General features: G+C 40.4%; 1 protein-coding gene across 4 annotated transcripts in view; it reads right to left on the bottom strand.

The window, feature by feature from the left end:
- LOC126355834 (caspase-8) overlaps nt 1–23,150 on the bottom strand; it is a 116,544-nt gene that overhangs the window by 34,321 nt on the left and 59,073 nt on the right. For all 4 annotated transcript variants that reach the window (XM_050006304.1, XM_050006297.1, XM_050006287.1 and 1 more), the window contains exon 6: nt 6,199–6,411. In XM_050006304.1, the coding sequence (XP_049862261.1) occupies nt 6,199–6,411 (213 nt within the window). The remainder of the gene's footprint in view (nt 1–6,198; nt 6,412–23,150) is intronic.

Here is a 23,150-nt window from a genome sequence, read left to right as displayed (position 1 = left end):
GATAAAGTTATTATTCTATGTAATTTGGAGAGTGGATCATTTACACACTAGCTGGGTTGGAAGATGCACGTCTAATAATTCTCTAACAGTCCTAAGCACAGCTGCACTGACAACACTATCAATTATACTATAGTTCCAGCACAACAGCAGTACTTTATGTGGCATACAATTTCTACAAATGGCTAAAGGCTGTAACCACAGCAGTCATTATCTGATATTTAACTGTAGCAAATCATACCAAAAATGATGCACTTTCGATAAATAATCACTGCACTGTACATTTGAAATAGCATACTGTCATAGCATAGACAAATTTAACTTCCTGTCACTTTTTTGCAGCAAACCACACCATCAATTATGTGTTTGGGAGATCTTCAATATGCAGGTCCATTGAATCAGCATATTTTCATAATACCCATGTCAAAATACAAAAACCACCAAATACAAAGTTCATCTCCACATGACTTAATCCTATATGATTTTTTCCCAAGTCCTGCTAATGATGTAAAACGTATGCAGCACCTCACTGGCTACATTTCTGTCCATGAAGCAAAAATATAACTTGGGAGATACTACTTTTCTAAATTCGCAATGTAGTGGAATGTGAAATTTCTCAGCGTGACATTGTGAAACTCTACTAGCTCCTCATTCAGAAATGCCTTCACATACTGAGAAAGGATGCTTTTGCACTGCTGCTTTAACCACATGTTTGGTGGATTAACTTTGATGGGAAACTTTACTACCCATCTTGCAATCCAGAATTTATCACTTAATGATTTTCTTCTTTTCATGAAGCTTTCCTGGGTGGTAGTTAATGTTTTTCAAGTGATGCCAATGTTAAAAATGCAGTGAAAACACAGGAACTCTACAGTTCATGGAAAGATCTCTCACATTTATAAATAAATTAGGTATTGCATGGATAAATAACGCAGGCTTCAGTTTTGTACAGGACATGCTTTCTGTTAGTGAAATATTTGGCGTTTAAAAAAATTTAACCAATTTCACACATCTTTCATATATCTTCTACATGCATTACGGTAGAACCTTAGACAGAATTAAGTTACACATGAAAATTAAGATTTACTCTGGCACACGTTGTAAGTTGTCCGTTTATTTGGTTACCATTAAGGGTCTCCATGGTGCAGCAAGCTCAATCACTATCTCGTTCATTCTTAACCCTGTATCTATCATATTGAGATGGCAACAGAACAGCAATTTTGTTTTGTCAGTTTCAGTAAGCGCAATTCATAACCACACAGCACGCGAGTTGCTTTGCGGAAGTTTGTGAAACACTATGCTTTCAGTATTGCATTTAGTATACAATCATCAACTAAACACCAGTTTGGCCACAGGCCTGACACAACAGCTTATATACGGAGAGGAAACAGCAAAATCACTAAATGTACACAAGGGGCACTTGGAGACTATCCACCTCCCAACTACAACTCAGATTGCTTTGTGCATAAGCCCCGGATCAATTATATTTCCGAACCACAGCAATACTAGATAGAAGTGTCTGCAAATGTAATACAACCCTAAACTTTTCAAGTGACAAATTTTGGGAAAAACCTCATCTTATAATTGGATAAACACAGTAAGTAGAAGATACATTAAGGCACCGCAACACTGCACTCCAACCATCACGAGACTGAATGCAGCTTGGTGGCGTTGCATGCATATGACAAACTGATTGAAGTATGTAAGAGGAGTAGAGATGAATCTGGAATGATTCTAGCAATGATTAGGGTTGCAAATGAGGAAGTCCACTGAAATAAGCAACTTTGTGAAAGGACTGATTGTCATGTCCTAACACCTCTGTATGGGCATCTCCAAAAATGGCAAAGCTGGTCAGCTGATTACATGTTACTGTCATGAAAATCCATGAAAAGTGGTTGAAGGATAGTAAATCCACAAGCGGGCAACAAAGAGTTGGATATCCACACTTCATCACAGAATGTAGAGGTTATTTGTCCATTCTAAAGCAGAATAGGTGAGAACCTGTAGTAGAAATGATGACAGTAAAATGCTGGTAAAACATGGCAGTGTCCACTGCTCAAGGGACACAGCTGAACATGGAGTTCAGCAGCAAATAACCCCAGTGTGCTCCATTTGACCCACCGGGTTTTGGGTACACTTTATTTGGAGCGAAGAGTTGCTGGAAACATTCAACTTAGCACAGGCTGGTGGGTGCAGTATTATGCTATAGGGGATATTTATCTGGGTATCCATATGACTGGAAATAGTAACCAAAGACAACAACTGCTGCTGACTATATGAACATTATTACAGACCATCTGCATCCCTTCATTCGTCTATTTCATGGGGCTGACCAGCAAGTTTGACTCTCAATGATTTTTTTTTTCTAGAGGGGTTAGGGTGCGAGTGACTGGTGGGGTGTAGGTGCTTTCCCAGCGACAACTTGGGACATCCTTGTCTGCTAGAATCCAAAACAGAAAGTAGCTGATGCAAAGCAGGAAGACTGCAAAGCAGGGAGACTACAAAGCATTAGGCAGTGCAAGAAAACATTTTGGGATCTGTAGCAAACAGACTATAAGATCCTTTTGAAACAGCATCAATTAAACAATTTTTAATATACTGGTCAGACCGGACACTCAACCAACGCCGGATGATGCATGAGACATACAGGACACTTGCCACGACCCCAACAAGGAAGAGCTACTTGGCACCTGGCCACAAGTGCCTGCTTGAATCGTGGAACCAGAGGCCACGAAACATGTGACACCACACCCCCTCCCCTTCTCCTTCCCAGCAGTAATTGCCCTGCCATGTGGCCAGACAGTGACCAGGTCAATACGGGCACTGCTGTGGCTCCTGATAAAATAAGAGCCAGCAATTGGGGATGCTATCTGCAAACTCTCGTGCACAGCTTGGGTTGTCCCACAAAACTTTAACACCATCACTGCCTAGTAACAGCATGCATTTAGGCATTGTCACAACCCATATGATAATTCCCTTTATCCATGAACAACAATTAATAAAAACCATGGTAATGAACCTGAGGCACTCATCAATACAACTGGCATGTTACTGTTTTCTCACTTTTAACAGCAACAGCACAAAGAGCATTTTTATGGTAAGAAATGATTTAATGTCATCCATTTACTTTCTCCTCAGTTGGCACATCCAATCCTTTTATTTATTATTAAGATGCTGATGCTACACTCAAATGCAATAACATGAACATTAACATTAATGAAACAGTCAGGAAAACTAATAAAATACATCACTATTCAAGTGAAAGGCAATCACCTTCACCAAAAGAAGCTGTAGGGAACTCAGAATTACCAGGGTACGGTTGAAAGAAATGCCTCCTGCAGATCATAGTATTAAAATCCTAATGGTAAACTGCTGAAGCACTCTCAACAAAGTGTCAGAGTTTGAAGCACTCACGAAAAGCAGTGAAGCTCACATAATACTAGGTACAGAAAGCTGGTTGAGACCTGCTATCAAGCAGCGAGATTTTTCGGGAAAATTTAAGTGTATATTGACAGGATAGGCAAATGGAAAATGGTGTATTTGTCACAGCAAAAAAAAAAAAAAAAAAAAAAAAAAAAGCATCAAAATAGAAATTTAAGCTGCATGCAAGATAGTTTGGGCAAGCCTCTATCAGGGGTGGGATAACATTATAACTGGATCCTTCTATTGCCCACAAGACTCATCTCCTGATGTGATTAAACACTTTAAGGAAAACCTCAGTTCACTTGTACATAAATTTCCCAATCATATTGTAATCATCAGTGGAGACTTTCATGATGAAACAATTAACTGGGAAAATTACAGTTTTGTTAGTGGTGGGCATGAAAGCCACCCTGTAAAACATCACAAAACATCATCTCCGAAAACTATCTCAAATAGAAAGTTATGGACCCCACTCATAACGGAAATATATTGGATTTAATGGCAACAAATAGACCTCAGCTTCAGGTCTCTGAGGATGTCCACATTGAAACTGGTATAGTGACCCTGACACAGGTGTGGCAACAATGACTGCCAAAGTACAAAGAACAATTAAAACAAGCAGAAAGATACGTATGTTCATTAATTAGATAAAAAAATCAGTAGTGTCACATCAGCTCGTGGACGAGTCAGGGATGAAACTGAAAATAGTAAAGCAAAAGCTGAAATGCTTAACTACATTTTCAAATGTTCCTTCACAAAGGAAACCCAGGAGAATCACTCCAGTCTAATCCTCATAAAACTGAAAAGATGACTGAAACAACTATTAGTGTCAGTGGTGTTGAGAAATAGCAGATTTGTTAAAACTGAATAAAGTTCCAGGTCCCAATGGAATTCCTGTCAGATTCAACACAATTTGCGGCAGAATTAGCCCCTCTTCTCACTTTAATCTATTGTAGTAATACCATGCCCAGTTCTTGGAAAAAGGCATAGGTCACACCCGTCTACAAGAAACATAGTAGAAGTGATCCACAAAACAACTGTCCAGTATTCTTGACATTGATTTGTTGCAGACTCTTAGAACATTTTCTGAGCTCAAATATAATGAGGTATCTTGAACAGAATGACCTCCTCAATGCCAACCAGCATGGTTTTTGAAAATTGGGTGAAACCCAACCCGCACTTTTTTCACATGACATGCCTTGGATAAAGGCAACCAAGTAGACGCAGTGTTTATTGATTTCCAAAAAGCAGATGACTTTGTACTGCATCCACACTTAATGTCAAAAGTATGATCATAAGGGGGTATCAAGTGAAATTTTTGACTGGATCAAGGACTTTTTGGTAGGGAGGTTTGGATGGAGAGTCATCATCAGAGATAGAAGTACCTTCGGTTGTGTTCCAGAAGTGTGCTGGGACCCTTGCTGTTGATGATGTATATTAATGACCTTGCAGACAATGTCAATAGTAAAAATCAGGCTTTTGGCATATGTTGAAGTTATCGATCATGAAGTACTCTCTGTGAGAAGCTGCATAAATATTCAGTCAGATCTTTACAAGATTTTAACATGGTTCAGAGATTGGCAACTTGCTCTAAATGTTCATAACTGTAAAACTTTGCACTTCACAAATCTAAAAAAACTTAGTACCCTACGACTATAATATAAATGAGTCACTGTTGGAATCTTCTAATGGTTCAAATGGCTTTGAGCACTATGGGACTTAACAGCTATGCTCATCAGTCCCCTAGAACTTAGAACTACTTAAACCTAACTAACCAAGGGACATCACACAACACCCAGTCATTACGAGGCAGAGAAAATCCCTGACCCCGCTGGGAATCGAACCCGGGAACCCGGGCGAGGGAAGCGAGAATGCTGCCGCACGACCACGAGCTGCGGACTTCTGACTAATACAAATACGTAGACGTTACACTTTGTACAGATATGAAATGGAAATATCACATAAGAGCAGTTGTGGGTAAAGTGGGTAGTAGATTTTGGTTTATTGGTTGAATACTAGGTAAGTGCAATCAGTCTATAAAAGAGATTTCTCACAAATCACTTGTGCAAGCCATCCTAGAATAATGCTCAGTTGTGTGGGACCCGTATTGGATAGGTCTAACAGGGGATATTGAATGTATACAGAGAAGGGCAGCTCAAATGGTCATAGGTTTGTTTAATCGATAGAAGTGTGTCACAGAGATACTGAAGGAACTGAAATGGCAGACTCTAGTTTCACGAACCGACTTTAAATCATTGTTCTAGGGATATGTTAAAATCCCCTAAATATCGCTCCAACAAGGATCATGAGGATAAGATTAGAATAATTACTGCACACAGAGGCATTGAAACAATCATTCTTCCCATGCTTCATATGTGAATGGACCAGGAAGAAGACCTAATAACTGGTACAATGGGACGTACCCTCCGATATGCACCTCACTGTGGTATGCAGGGTTTAGACGTAAACGAAGATGTAGAAGCAGCTTGGGAGAAGGTAGCATAACCAAGATAAAATTAAAGTTGTAAAGATATTGGACCAAAGAGCTGACTTTTGAATATTATCACATATTACCATACTAGGAAGACAGTGAACAGGCTTACTAACCCAGTTGTGCACCTTCATTGTGTTAGCCCTATTTCTTGCAAGCAAAATGGATTCCACACCCGGCAACCCACACTGTGCATTTTAACTACATTACAGCAGGCACATTATCAAACCAAATTATAATTTTTATTCGACACTAGGGTCCTAGTTCAAATAATTAAGTTTCCTTACCGCAATGACATCATCTGCAATAGCGTTATCTCCAATAAATCTGGATCGAAGGCCCACAAATCTTCTGGTGCATGTCCAGATTCCACTAACTTCCTTTTCAAGTGATTTAAGAGTTGGACTGATTGACTTCCATCAAGTGACTCGCACAAAATGTACAGAGCCTTGCGAACAATATGCACATATACTGAAGTTTCATTGTTGTCCGGAAGAAATCTGGAAAAAAAAGTATAATACATATTTTTAAATAAACCACTGTATACATATAAAACATTTTTTAGTCCCTTATACTTGCACATCCCTGCCCTAAAATTTAATCCATGAAAATTAGGATTGCACTAATCAGTTCCATGACAACCTTCAACAAACACCATACTGCACTAACTGTCAAATTCATACAGAGAGTTGTGCACAGGCTTCGCTGTAGCTAAGACATTTCCCCTGTACATTCCCTTTTACTACTAGTGGTCGGTTGTTCCGCAGCAATTGGCAGTTTTCACTCACCAAGTGTTCGCCATCCCTCACCAAGTGTCAGATGCCCACAGCATCAAGCAGTGTACGAGGGGTTTTCAATAAGGAGAGCAACATGTTCTTTTCTGAAGGTAGATTGGTTTTATTCACTATTCCAATATTAATATTATTCTGCACTCTTTTGGCTACAAAACCTTGTTTTTCAAATTAATCTCCATTCAATGCAATGGTCTTATGCCACCTTACTGGGATGGCTTTTATGCCTGCATGGTACCAACCTACCAGTCAATGCTGGAGTCAACGTTTTCCGTATCATCAAGTACTGCTTGTCACAGAGTACATCATTCATTGGGCACACAGTTTGAAGTCTGGAGGTGTGAGAGCCAGGCTGTAAGGTTGATGAGGAACAACAGACCAATGAAGTTTTATGAACTCGTCTCAGGTGCGCAGACTTTTGAGAGGCCTTGTGTAGTTTTGGAGAAGGAAAAGTTAGTTTGCAGTTTTGTGGTAATGAATACACTGAAGTCGTTTCTACAATTTCCTGAGGGTAGCACAATACATGCCCAAGTCGATTGTTGCACCATGGAGGAGGATACTAAACAGAATAATCTCCGAGTCCTAGAAGACCATTGTCATCATGTCACTGGCTGAGGGCATAGGTTTGAACTGTTTCTTCACGGAAGACGTGGTGTGCCACCACTCCATGGACTGTTGTTTTGTTTCTAGTTCGAAGTGATTAACCTGTATCACCACCTGTGATTATGTTCGAGAAAGAATTGTCACTATCAGCCTCTTAACACACAAGCACAGATGTTTCTTCATTACTCTTCAGGACCTCCTGTTAGGCAGCGAAGAACCCAGCGGGCACACACCTTTGAGTACCCAACTGGCAGACGACTCTTAGCACTACCAACAGAGATGTCCAGCTGTGCAATAATGTGTTTCATTGCGATTCATCCATCACGTCAAATGAGATGGTCTGCACGTTCCAACATTGTAGGGATCACAGCTGTGTGTGGTCAGCTGGCACATGGGAAATCAGACATGTCTAGGCAAACCTGGATTGCAATGATGACAGATGCCTCACCCAATGACTCATCATGCTATTGTTCACTGCCAGGTCTCTGCAGATGATGGAGCACAGTAAATTGCTTTTTCTAGAATTCACATTGTGGCAACACTGTTGGTTGAATAGAGGGGAGAATGGGCGTGGTCGATAGGCGCTGTCATTTTATGAATTGTATTTCTCAAATTCCCATTCAATCATTGCACTAGAGGGTGCTTTTCATTTGTGATTTGTAGTACCCCCACACGGATGTGCTCCTGGATGGCAATCAATTTTAAATTGGGTAAACGCATTCACGACAACAGGAGATGTGTCATCTGTACGAAGAGGACCTAAGAGAAACATTACAGCACCACAAAATGCCACAAAATGAAGAAAGAGTTAGAGCAGCAGTACTTCAATGTCCGAAACGCTCAGCTCAGAAACACACACTTGCTCTTTGCATTTCATGACACTCTCTCCACCAGCTTCTTAAGGAAGAACTGAATTTTCATCTGCATAAATTGTGTGTGGCCTATAAACTGTCAGTACAGGATTGTGTAACACAAAGAACATCTTGTGAAAACATGCTTGCAACCGTACCCCGTGACGCAAATGTGTCCTTTTCTGATGAGGCCCATTTTCATCTCAGTGGGTGTGTAAACAAAATATGCACTACTGGCATGACACAAACCCAGGCAAATTCATCAGAGATCCCTGCAATCAGATCGTGTCACTGTGCAGTGTGCCATACTATGAGTAGGCGTCAGTGGCCCTTACTTTTTCCAGGAAAATCGTCATGCTGTATCTGTGAATTCGGATTGTTACTTAAATACGCTGCAAGAGTTTTTCCAGCCAGCTTTCAAGGCTATGCAATTACAGGATACCTGCTTTCAACAAGATGCTGCCACTGCACACTGAGCACACTTACCATGAATTTTTTGATGTAAACATTTCCTGGAAGGCTTATCTCTCGGATGAGGGATCTCAACTGCACACTCACCGGACTTAGCCCCATGCGAGCCAGATATACTGTTCGAACTATGTAGTTAGAAACTTCCATTATTGTCCATTATGATAAAAATAAACCTGGAAGTTTCTAAGTGTTAATTATTTTTTATTTCACTCCCAAATCAGCAATTTACAGCGCTCCACCCTGTACAAGCACAAAGAATATCTATGATTCTCTGTTTTTCTGCCAAAAGAAACTTTTGGAGCACACCTCTGTAACAGATGTCATTTTGTAGGCTACATGCACCACCACCACCACCACCACCACCACCACCACCACCAATCTCAACTACCTGAAAGAATAGTGGCTGAAGCAGAAATGTTCCACAACAAATTCTGCATTTTGTCAACCAAAGAAAAGAAAAATGTGTTGCATTACTTATCAAATGCCCCATGTAGAGCAGGTGATATGGTTGGCCACACAAACAATCTCTTGTCTGTAGAGTTCTGCTCACACTATTCGGAAACAACCTGGGAGCAATGGGGTAATTCACTAAACTACTGCAAGTCCATGTCTTCTACTGGTAGTTGTAGCCAAACAAATTATTCAATTCACAATTGCATACTAGGTTTCCATACAGTTTGCTCGCTAGAGACAGAGATACATGCAGTCTATTTCATCACATATTAACATACAATACACGGAAATATTTCGTCATATACCCTAATAGAATACTATATCAAGCAGGACACATCGCACTGCTTCAAAGGGAATTCAATGTACTCATACCCACTTATTAGTAAGCACCGACATGTAAAATGACCAATCATCCAGGCAAACTTTCGACGAGCTTTCCATGCTCAGCGGTAGCATTCCCGAAATAATATTTATGTTGGCTCCCGTTAACATATAGTGGGCACTAGTGCAAGAATGAACTGGCTACAGTATTCTGTAACAAGATGGTAGTTCTACATGGTATGGTACTCACTAGCTGTTGCTGTTCTTCAATAAATTAACAACTGGTTTGCTACACTAAGGAATATTTATCTGCTTGAAAACTATTCAAAGTACTCATCTACATCCACAACACAGCAGTACACGAGGCTCAAGTGTAAGGTACTCATGATCTGATAACAATAAATCTAAATAATAAAACAAACCTTACCCATCTTGCACTGTCATGCTCTGTGTGTGTGTGTGTGTGTGTGTGTGTGTGTGTGTGTGTGAGGGGGAGGGAGGGAGGGAGGGAGGGAGGGAGGGAGGGAGGGAGGGAGGGAGGGAGGGAGGGGAGGGAGAGGGAGGGAGGGAGGGAGGGAGGGGAGAGAGAGAGAGAGACTACTGTAAAAAACAAAAATTCAGTAAATAAATGATAAATATACTATTACAATGCAATGTAGGCCACACTACACAAGAAGAAGACTGAGTCTTCCTCTATGTCTACATGGTTACTCTGCAAATCACACTTAAGTGCCTGGCAGAGGATTCACTTAACCACCTTCACACTAATTCTCTATTTTTCCATTCTTGAACAGCACAAGGACAACATGAACAGAGCTTGGGCAAAGCAGACACTTATCTCTTTCTGTGAAAACTCTGATTTCCCTTATTTTATTATGATAATCATTTTTCCCTATGTAGGTCAGCATCGACAAAATATTTTCGTAATCTGAGGAGAAATTTCATGATGAGGTCCTGCTGCAACAAAAAACATCTTTGTTATGTCCACTCCATATTCTGTATTGTATCTGTTACACTCTCTGCCCTATTTCTCAATAATACAAAGCATGCTGCCCTTCTTTGAACTTTCTCAATGTACTCTGATAAACCTATATGTGGCAAGGGCTCCATGCCATGCAACAGTACTCCAAAAGAAGATGTAAGCATAGTGAAGACAGATTCTTTAGTAGGTCTGTTGATCTGTTGAATCTTCTAAGTCTTCTGCCAATAAAATACAGTCTTTGGTTTGCCTTCCACACATTTTCTGTGTATTCTTTTTTATTTAAGTTTTTCATAATTGCAATTCCTAGATATTCAGTTGCATTTACAACCTTTAGATTTCACTGATTAACCCTGTAACTGAAGTTTAATAGATTTCTTTTAGCACTCACATTTCTAGTTATTTATGGACAACTGTCAATTTTCGCACCATACAGATATTTTATCTAAATCATTTTACAATTAGTTTTGATCTTCTAATGACTTGACTGGACAATAAATAGCAGCAGCATCTCCAAACAACCTAAGATTATTGCTCAGACTGTCTCCTAAATCTTTCATATAGATAAGGAACAGCTTAGGGCCTGTAACTCTACCTTTGGTAATATCAGAAATAAATTCCATTTTACTCAATGACTTTCTGTCAATTACTATGAACTGTGATCTCCAACAGGAACTCTAGAAATACAGACTGAGTTTGAAATCCTTTGTTGAGTGTGTGTCAAGAGACCATTCCCTTCGAGGTAATTCATAATGTTCACACACTATGTGTGTTTCAGAGGGCTGCTGCATATCGACATTAATGATGTGGACCTGTAATTAAATGGATTATTCCTACTGCCTTTCTTGAACATGTGTGGGATCTGTGCAACTTACCCATCTCAACTTTCCAATCTTTGAATACAGATCTTTTGTCGAACGAGCAGTTGTATATGATTGTTAAGTATCAATGTATTGCATCAGCATACTCTGAATGGAACATAATTGGTATACAATCGGGAGCAGAAGACTCAATATTTACTTTGTCTTCTTTGGTGATCGAATTTCGGAAGGCTGTGTTCAGCAATTTTGCTTTAGCATCACTGTCATTGATAGTATTTCCATTGTTATCATGCAGACAAGGCACTGATTGTGTCTTGTCACTACTTTACATACAAACAGAATCTCTGAACTGTGCTTCAGGTTTCGAGATAAAGTTTCGTCATGGAAACTATTATAAACATCTTTCACTTAAGTCCTTGCGAAATTCTGAACTTCTGTAGATCACCAATCTTGGGAATCGTGCATTCGTTTAAATTTGGCATGCTTTTTTCATTGTTTCTGCGACAGTGTTTTGTGTACCATGGGAGATCAGCTCCGACATTTGTTAATTCATTTGGTATAAGATTATAAATTTGAATGAAATATCTTTTAGACTGTTTACTAGTATTTGCTCTAGTTCCTGTACCCACTGTGTTTTGTTGTTCTGCCCTTAGTTAATACTATCTTTATCTATTTGATTTGCCTGTTTCTATTTCAGTGGAGGAAATTCACTCATGTTTCTTTCCTCTATACAGAATCATAAGTAGGTGCATTTTTCCCCACAAAACCCTACCCTGTAGTCTTATTAATATATGTTACTGTTTTTTATATGATGGTCTCCTAACCACTGATTACCATTATTTTTTTTGTTCTGTAGGAACAGCCAAAATTTGACCGTTTCCAATAAATTAATGTTTAACTAAATTAATGCTTTGTATTTGAGGATATTTCTATCTTCAAGCACATTACAGACTAGAAAAATCTAGATAATAACATGTCTTTCACTTAATGGTAACTGACAAAACAACACAACTTCTCTAATTCTATATAAGTAATTTTATCACCCATATGCCTTGTAGAAAGTCAGAACCATGAACTTACAAAAACTACTTTAAATTGTTTTGTATTACAACTGAAAAGTAGTTGCAGATTAAATTATGAATGAAAAAGTTCTTAACAATGAAGGGCTGAAAATATGCAAACCATGAATAACTACTCTGAGAAGTTTAATCACAAAGATATTGTCAAAAATGCATATTCTTATAAAATGAAGATAAAAGTGATTACATATAATTCAATGGAGTAGTCTGAAGAAAAAAAAAACCATACCAAGAGCAATATGAACTATTCTGTAGATGAGCTTCAGTAATTTATATGTACATTATTAAAATTTTTAATGTTTCACAAGACACTCTTAATCCAACCAGTTGAATGCTAGTGACATTTTAAATAAATTGGAAGACCTGCCTATGAAGGACCATCTTCTATTGTGAATCAGTGACATACCATAAGAGAAAGAAGTTAGAAAATGTACAGTGTTTGATGAGAGCTTTGAAAAAGTTTTTTTCAAACACTGTCTCACTAGAATCAATGGCCACAATGGTGACAAAGGAAGACAGGACACACTTAATGCCACTACATCTTGAGGCAGGTATCCACGGAATGTACTTTTATTCTGTAGCAACCAGAACCATTGCCATTAAGCAATTAATGCATTATCAGTTGTTTTTTTCAGACTGCAACAAATATTAATTCTCGTCTGACTTCCCCATTCAGGACTAAGGCTACCAAGCATGCCAATGAAAATTACCGATCAGTATTCCCAACAGTAGGTAATTGCAACCATTAACTCAATGACCCACAAGCCAAGAAATACTAATACAAAAACTGAACATCTGCTGCATCAGTACCATATCTGCACAGAACAATGCCAGAAGCCAGGAAGAACATTGAGTCAAATTCTCATAGTGCAGTTCGAGTATGCACAGCTGGAGTATGCACAACTTACTGAGCACAAAAACATCAAGTCCACAACAGTATTTGTCATGTTGTAAGAATGATCTGTTTTTCAAGAATCCTGCTGAAATTGTAAACATTGTATAAAAGCTAGGACAGTGTCAACAAATATAGTTCAAGAAATTCAACATCAAGCAAGGTGGACTTGCAGGGGGTTGGATTGTCCTGAAGAAGATCCACTCATAACATGGAAATGTCAGCCAAAGCACCTGACAAATTTTAACAGATTTATGTATCACAGAAATCTCAGAAGACTATATCTAAAATGTCTATCATTACCTCTTATTAACAATAGGTGTATGATGTGGTGATTATGATCATATACTGGGTGTCTGAAAAGTGTGTAGTTTTTTTTACAGGGGATTATCAGACCAAATTGATTGTGCTGAGGTACTCAGTGAATAAGGCTGTATTCCTATTGACGTTCATTTGTTATTTATTCAAATCACATACAGCGTGTGCTAGTTCTCGGGCCATAAGACTACCATGCCATATTACAGTTTTGCCAATGGATTCTAAGACGGAGCACTAGATTCACAAAAAATGGGATAATAAATTACCACAGTAATCACAGATTGACAAATTATTCAAATCCTTGAGAATCATGGCAGCAAGGTTATCAGATTCACTTTAGTACCAATGTGGTGGCAGGAACTGTTCCTGCAGAATCTAAGAAAAATTAACAGGCAACTGTTTATCAACAACTGCTGCGCAACAATCTCACACATTATTACAAAATTTTATTCTAGCAAAAGATAATAGATAGTTTTATGCACACTGGAGCTCCACATTTATTTTCTATGCCCCATAGAATAGTACCAAATGCAAATATTCCGTGAGATATGGATTGGTTGATGGATTGTTTGGTTTTAGGATGCAAAAACAACTGTGGTCACATTCACCCAACTCAAAGTATAGAACACGAAGACAGAGGGGAGTTAAAAAACTACTACACATCAATCCCAGTCAGCATAAGAGAAGACAGCTAAAAACAGAGACTTGGTGAAAGGTACATAAAATACACCACAGAGAAACAAAGGGAAAGAAAAGGCCTTCACCACATGTTAAGAATAAAAAATAAAACGCAGTCAACAACCCATGCATCAATTGCTAAAATGGCGGATAACTTTGATGTTTGATGGCAAACCCAAGTGGGAACATAAATGGTTAAAACATGGGCATTCCACCAGGAAATGGAGGACAGTTAAAACTTGGGCACAATGTGCACGAAGTGGTGGGGGAGCACCACTTAAATGGCGATGGCTAACATGCAACCTTATTAAAATGACCTCTCCCAGCGGCAGGGCCAAGAGTTGGTCATCCAAACCACTCCAAGAATCTTAATAATCTGGAGCTTCTGCCCATGAAGGGAGGACAAATGCCAGTGCCAAAGTGACACCACCTCCTGACAGATGGCAACACAGATATCACCGGAGGGAATATAGGAACTAGTGGGCAGAGGTATGAGGACTGTAGCCTTGGCAGCAGCCTCATTTCCTGGCAGATCGACATCACCAGGAACTTACATAAACATCACAGTGCCTCCATCAACATTGAGCAAGTCACAGTTTTATTGGACTCATTGAACTAAGGAATGGGGGTGTACACTGCACAGAGACTTTGAATAGCGCTGAGAGACTAGTCTGAGCAGAGGACACCACAATTTAAAGCCTGTGTCGCCAGATGTACTCTGTGGCCTGATGCAAGTCGAAGAGCTCTGCTGTAAATACTGAGCAGTGTGCGGGAAGCAGATACTGAAAAGTGTTGGCACCAATGATGAAGGCACACCTGATACCACAGCCAGTCCGAGAGCCATCAGCATGCACAACGGTACTATTGTGAAGTTCCACACAAAGGTCATGGAATTGAAGAATATAGAGTGAGGCCTTAGGAATTGAATGAAGGCCAAGGTAAACATGGGCCGCTGCACGAAGCCAAAGTGGTGAAGGATTCACACCCACCAGAAAAGCTTTAGGCAACAGAGAAGATGGACGCACCCCATACTGGTGATCAAAGGAGTCATCAAAGGAGGAGGCATAGGGTGTGTGGCCATGCACGGCAGACAAACGGCATGCACACCTGCTGAGGAGATAGTCATGGCAGTAGGACAATGGTAGTTCAGAAGCTTCGACTTACAGACTCTCAACCGGGCTAGTGTAAAAGGTGCCAGTGGCCAGACAGATGCCACAATGGTGGCTAGTGTTGAGAGATGCAAAAACAAAGCACCTGTAGCCTAGTTTCGAATGGACAAGGAACCTGTAAAAACAGAGGAGGGTGGTTCAATCTTCTCCCCAGGAAGTACCATTGAGGGCACGTGGGACATTAAGGGACCTCGTACAGCGGGCTGCCAGATAAGACACATGGGAGGATCAGGAGTGTTTCCTATTGAGTATGAGTCCCAGGAATTTTGCAGTTTCAATGAACTAAACAGCAATAGGCCCAAAATGTGAAGACGGTGGAAAAAACCAACTGCACCGCCAGAAATTCAGACCAACAATTTTTTTAGTGAAAAAACAAAAGCCATTATCGATGCTCCACGAGTACAGACAATCGAGACATCGTTAAAGACATCATCACTCAATGAGACAGATCTGCAGAGAACTGCAATGGATGGCAAAATCGTCAACAAAAATGGAGTCAGAGTTGCTTGGCAGGAGACAGGCCATTACAGGGTTAATGGTGATACCAACGAGGACAACACTCGGGATAAAACCCTGAGGCCCATCATTTTCCTGGGTAAAGGTGTCCAACAAGGCAGAACCCACACACACCTTGAATACTCAGTCTTTTAAAAATTCCTCAAGGAGACAGGGCAGGTTGCCATGAAAGCCCCACATGTAGAGAGTACAGAGGATACCAATTCTCCATCAGGTGTTGTAGGCCTTCTTCAAATCAGAAAGCACAGCCACAGTCTAGGATTTCCACAGAAAACCATTTGTGACAATGGTGGACAAAGTGACGAGATTGTCAACTGCAGAACGGCGCGCTCAAAATACACACTGTGCAGTGGTTAGTAAATGCAAGCCAGGCATGAATCATACATTCCATCACCTCGCAATCACAACCGGTGAGAGAAATGAGGCCTTAACTGGAAGGAATGTGTTTGTCCTTACCGGACAGGGGCTTCATGCCAGTGTCTGGGAAATGTACCCTCTGCCCAAACGTGGTTGTATGTATTAAGCAGAAAGTGCTTGCCTGTAAAAGAAAGGTACTGCAACATCTGAATGTGAACAGCGTCTGGCCCTGGGGCAGAGGATCGGGATGAAGTGAGAACACGATCTAGCTCCCTCATAGTAAAGGCAGCATTGTAGCACTCAAGTATGAGAAGAGAAGGGTGTCGCCTGGGCCGCCTCCTTCCGATGGAGGAAGGGAGGGTGATAGTATGAAGAGCTCAAAATTTCTGCAAAATGGTAGCCCAAGGTGTTTGAGATAGCAACAGGGTCCACAATGAGATTGTCTGCTACTGTCAGGCCAGAAATTGGGGAATGGATCTTGGTCCCAGAGAGCCGTTGGAGGTTGGCCCACATGACAAAGGAGGTAGCGGGGAGGGGGGGGGGGGGGTTGGGAGGGAGTGGAACTGTTAAAAGAACTAGTGAATGAAATCCAGCTAGCTTTTTTGCTACCCCAAACAACAAAATGACACTGTACACAAATTATGTTTTATTATGAATGCAGTTTGCCACTGAAGGCGCACAAATCATGTCACGGCATGCCTCAGTCCACCAAGAGATTGGGACATGTTGTGGTAAAGAGGGAGTGTGAGGAATAGAACATTCTACAGCAGTAAGGATAACATTTGTAAGGTATTCCACCGAGTCATCCCAACTGGGAAAATCTTGTTCTTCGAAGGTTGACATAGAGGAGTAAAGCCGCCAGTCAGACTAGAAAGCTACCATTTGGGTGTGCACACAGGTGGGGCAGGAGTCAGCAAATGGATAGCACATGGGAAATGGTCGCTTGAGTAGATGTCAGAAAGGACGGGCCATGCGAGATGATGGGCAAGTTGGGCAGTGTAGAAGGGCAAGTCCAAATGGGAATAGGTGTGTCAGGAGTCGGAAAGGAATGTGGGTGCTCCTGTGTTACGTTAGAAGAGGTTAGTTAAGTTTATTAAGGGGGTCAGCCAAAGGGACACCTCTGACAGGTCCTGGGAAAACCCCAAAGGGGATGGTGCACATTAAGGTCACCGAGCAGCTGAAATGGATGAAGTAGCTACCCAATAAGCTGGAAGAAGTCTGCCCTGGTGACATAGAATGATGGAGGGATATAAATGGTACAAAGGGAAAACGTCACATAAGGAAGGAAAAGGCGAACTGCAGTAGTTTGAAGATGGGTAGGCAGGGAGATAGGCTGACTGAATGTCATCCTGTATGAGCAGACTTTACTCCCGCATGAAATGGAATGCTGACCTCCCACATGAAATGGAATGCCAACCTTAGGCTGAAGATATAAACGGACCAGGAAGAAATGCAAAAACTGAAAGCCATCATGAGGACACAATTTTGTTTCCTGAAAGCAGAAGACAAGGGAACACTGCAATTGTAAAAGCAACAATAAATCCTCTTTGCTTGATGAAATGCTGTAAACTTTGCATCAGAGGAAAGTCATGATGAGGAAAAAATGAAGAGGTTTAAACTCGGCAGCTGTCGAGTGCCAGCCTGCAAAGACTCGCTTCTATAGGGCACAGAGGCAGGAGGATCCTGCTCCATGAGGCCTACTGAAGCAGCAGCTTTCTTGTGCTGTTGGTCTGTCCAACACAGAAAAACGATTGGTGGTGCACACCTGCAGCAATGAGGCCGGCTGGGTGAAGGTGTTACGTGGTGACACACTGTTAAAGAGGATCTCTGAGTCAGGGAAGTAGAGGACCATTTGCCTTTGTTGGACATATTTGAACCTTTCCAGTTAGCAGAGGAAGATTCAGGTTTTGGTTGGCTGGAGGGCTTTAGGAAGTCTTCACGAGAGTACTACTATGGTCCTTTCCAGCCTACTGGTTGTGAAGCAGGTGACTTTTCCCCTCGAGGTGAGAGTTTGATGGCTTGTTGCACAGCTGGACAAGGGGATGGTGATGCTACCTTGACACTAGGTGATTTCACAACCTCGGAGCTGAATTTCAGGTCGCATGTCTGTGTGGTCATGTCCTTCAGAGCGAGATGTAGCAAGCACAGTATTACAAGTCTCACATGGTAGAACGCAGGGTTTGGAACTAGCCAATAACTTGCGAGCGACCGGGTAAGAAACTTTTTCTTTTACTTGCATCTCCTGGACAGCCCACTCTTCGAGACACAGGGAACGCTCTCCGGAGCAGGCAGTATGGTCGGCACTGCAGTTGATACAGTGGGGAAGAGGAGGCAGACAACCATCCTCGTGCGCTTCCCTACCACATGATACACATTTGGCTGGGTGTCCACACGACATTCAAGTGAGGTTGAAATGACGACACTGGTACCAGTGCATCAGAGTCGGAATGTACGGTTGGACTGTGATAATTTCTTGATCTGCTTTGATTTTTCATAATGGACGGCAATGACACTCTGATCAGAGAGGTATGATTGGATTTCGGCCACAGGCAGACCGTCAAGCAGCCTAGTGTAAATAACACCACAGGAAGAATTCAGAGTTCTATGGGCCTTGACATGAACAGGATAGCCATGGAAAAGCAAAGTGGCAAGTAGTAGTTGTGCTTGAGAACCAGAAGTAGTCTCCAAAAGCACAGTGCCATTCCGTGAACAAGAGCAGGATTTCACAGGACCAGCAATTTCTTCAACACCTTTCTGAATAACGAATGGATTTACCATTGCAAAGGACTGACTGACTTCAGTATGTGAAACAATGAGGAACCGTGGTGTAGCTGAAAGGATGTTTGAAACATTAACCTCATTCATTATGTTTCATAGACATTATTTGTGAAAATGATTAGCTCATTCTGAGAAAATCCTCCACGATTGCCAGTGTCTCTAATGGTACGCTCCTTCCAACTGGAAGCCCCCTTCACAAGGGATGGGAGGACCATTCGGCCATTTGGGAAGGTAGCAGCTCAGGCAGTGACGCTTCCCTAGGCCTGGCCTATACTGGGAGTATGTGAAAAACCCTACCTGACAACCCATGGCTGGGAATTATGCATTACCCAGTCACCTGTAACATGTCAGACACTTGGGCCAGCCTTCAGGAGCACAGAGGGAGGAGGAAGAAAAGGAGGAACCTCAAACGCCAATGTGGAGGAAGGATAGGAGAAGATGAATAAAGAAAGGAAAAGGGAATGGGAACGAAAAATAGTAGTGAGACTTCTTATGTCAGCGACAGACAATGTGGAACATTCCCAATAACACCCCAGACATGTTCACCAAGGGAGGAGAAAAAATAACAAGAGGATGGACATGCAGCACGGAAGGGAAAAGATGCTGCAAGGGCTGGGGCCCTGTGGTAGCCAAGCACAAACCCGCCAAAGAGTGGCGAGCCCCCGGGAGGTGGATTGGTTGAGGAGATCGAAGAGAATAATTTCCCTCATTCACCTGATATTAATCCCTAAATTTTTTTTTGTTATGGGGCCATTTTAAGGCAGATTGCTATCAGAGTAGAACTGCCCATTAGTCAAGAAGTATTTCTTTCTGAAAACGTTTAGTTTTGACCAAAGTCTATCTCTTGCAAAAATAGAGGACACTATTTTTAAACATTCTGCACCATTTACAGCCTGTGTAAAATGTCCTTTGCATGGAACAGTTGATACAGCATTCTATTTTTCATTTTCCATATCTGATTTTTTACCCTGACACACAGAAGTAATTACTACAGCTAATGATGGTTCCACAATATACTATCTTTAGGTCATCAATATGCTAAAAATTAAACTGAGTATTAATCACCTAACTGTTACCTCGAGATACAAGGTGGTTATAATTACTGTTTTGCTGCTTGAGTCAGTGTACATTGGGAACTATTTACCATATGAGTACCACACTTTATAGACACGATGTTCATATTGTGTACTGCAGGATTTGCTTGTGTAGTAAAATGTCATGACACGGTATTTATATGGAGACACTGGTTAAAATGTGTCAGAACATATTACAGGTACAGACAGTAACCATGGGTCTGGGCAACATGAACAGCAATTTACTCATCATGGTTTTTTTTTATCAAAACAATAGCAGTAGTGCTGTTGCTCTTCAGAAGTATCGATGGGTTAAAGGAATATGGAGAAGTCCTCTTTCCACACCCAAGTTTAAAAACGTGGTTCCGAAGTTAAAATTAACTGGAGACTTGAGACTTGAGACTTGCTCCTGGGAGAGGTAAATAGCCAATTGCACCATGAACTGTTGAAGTTATTGTTGGCATGGCTGAGAATGCTTGATACAATGTGCAATCTTCAAGCAATACATGAGCTGTGTCACAACAGCTGAACATTTCAGGGTCCACCATTGGAAAAGTGCTGCGAACAATTGTGAAATAGTATCCCTAGTGTGATTCCAGGCTGTTGTGGACACAGAAGGTTATCACAGTGAGCAATGTTTGTAATCTGGTATGTACACATTGTATACAATTAACAAATATTACCTTCATGTAAAAACGAGTTTCTTTCAATGCTTTATTCATTGTTTCTCTTCTGCATGTCCTTGCGAACGTTTCCAGAAAGTAAAACTGTCCTACAATCACTCTTTTTTTTTTTTTTCATGGTAGGCCTCATAAATAGCAGAAGTGTAATTATAAACACCCTGCCCTGTACTGTACTGTACTGTACTGTACTGTGTGTGTGTGTGTGTGTGTGTGTGTGTGTGTGTGTGTGTGTGTATTACAGCACATAAATATTTTACTTGAAGGGAGTGCCAATTATAATAAAGTGAAAAAGGAACATGAAACTAAGAGACTACCCACCCAAAACCATCTCAATCTACACAAATTGTGCACTACAAAGAAGGTACAAAGAGAGCTGATAATTACAATGATGGATGTGTCAGGGCATTAGAACCAAAGCAAAACACTACATTTCCCATTTCTGTAAGAAAGGAAAATGTGACTTACCACACGAATCCACTTCATCAAAAAGCAGTATTTCATGTGTATGAAGTAATGTTTGAACACACAACAAAAACTGAGCTTCCCGCGTATGTATTAGCTCTACTGATGAAACCTATGAAAAATTGATTGAATGTTTGAATTTGAAAGAAAGTATAGAACCCAATACAAATTGTGTTAGAAAGGGACTGGTGCAACATTTTAAACTTCTATACATTTACAGAATGTAGTCTCTGTGAAACGCGCAATTAAAATTTAACTGTAGTAATTTGCAAATAGTGTGGCTGAAACAGGGGCTAAGTAATGAAAATGAAATTGGAAAATCTGGATACAAAGAAGTAAAATTTTTAATTAAAATTCATATACTATGATACATCAAACTCACTAAAAATGGAATAATAGCTGAAGCTCTTTACAGGTACAAGAGAATTATTTATTGCATTAACATAGAAATCAACTTGGCATCTGGCTGCTATAATTTAGTAGAATGCTTAGGCTACATTCTACAAAAGCTGAAATTTAAGTGTTAGCTTATATCATCTCCATTAAAAAAATAAATTAAAATTTGTAAATGCTGCCGCTAACCTGTAGATCAACAACACTGGGCTGACAAGCTCACCTTAAAAACAGAAGTCCAAAGCTTTCTTTTTTTTCTGCATCTTAGAATTCCTGTTACCACCGCAAATTTTATTGAACTTGTATGGGACTTGGGAGTAGTTGTCCACTTATTTTTTAAAAGGGGTATATTTAATGCATTTGGCATGTTGTGTGGTGCTGTATAGCATTAAATATGCAAACTATAATTACTTTTCCTCAAGGTATTAAGAATTCCTTACAGGCTTCGTGACTCCAAAGTCTGGGAAAGACTGATTTAAGAACTTCAGTTAAGGTATACGCATAAAACTTTAATTCCATTTCATCTGTGCTACCACAAGAATTTTTTTCTTTTTTTACTGTGACAATTTATTCAGAAATTAACTCTAAAAGCATTCGTTTAACATAATATCTCCTAAGAGTTGAAACTGGAGAGGGGCCTCTTTACTGATGATACAGAAAGAAGGAAGCTGTAAACTGAGTAGAAAAGATGGTTTAATATTTGACTGACAATGAGGGTAAGAGATATGGAGCACCAACTAGGAAAGCAATAAATAGGTAAAAATCTGGTTTTCTCTTATTGAAGAAACTATCATTTGCCTGAAGTACTCTAGCAAAAACGTCGAACATGTAAATCAGGATGACTCCTGAAAACAAGATTGGCATTTATACTATAATGTCATCTTCCTCACAGCATCACAATACACTGACCCTCGAAACAAACATGACATTATTACGATACCAGAAAGTCCCAAGGTGGAACACACAATGGAAGGACTAGTGTAACCATTCGCTCTATAGTGGCACTGTTGAGTAGTCAATAGTCTAATCGAGGCTGCAGTTCCAGAACAATGGGTCTCATTGGGGGAAGTGGGGCAGGGTAGTGGGAGTGGGAGGGGGAGGGGAGGGGAGGGGAGGGGGGGCGGCGGCAGTGTGCACAGTATGTAGGACCACTTCATCCTAAAGATCAGGAACATTTTTCATCTGCTTTATGTTGTCTGTCAACCTTTCAGTGTCTCAAACTGAGTCATTACATTTATTATTATAAAGCGCATTAGCACAAACAACCTAATAAATCATCTGTGTGTAGTTTAGTGAAGGTAAGTATTAACAACCAGAAAGTTAGAAGGTGCTACCCATTTAAAATAAAATAATTTTTTATGGTTGTGTAATTATCATCACCTAAAATTAAAATTTAAAATTAGCTAAAACAAAAATATTAAACACCAAATATTGTTAAGAACTTCTTTCAAAATTTCATTTCACTGAGTCCTCTGCAACCCTTTCACAGTTCAAGGTACAAGTCAGCATACAATTACATTTTGTTATAAATAATCCACCAAATTTACACTC

Source organism: Schistocerca gregaria, chromosome 1 (genome assembly GCF_023897955.1).
Source record: "Schistocerca gregaria isolate iqSchGreg1 chromosome 1, iqSchGreg1.2, whole genome shotgun sequence".
Taxonomy (NCBI): domain Eukaryota; kingdom Metazoa; phylum Arthropoda; class Insecta; order Orthoptera; family Acrididae; genus Schistocerca; species Schistocerca gregaria.
This window is presented reverse-complemented; position numbering and strand designations above follow the sequence as displayed.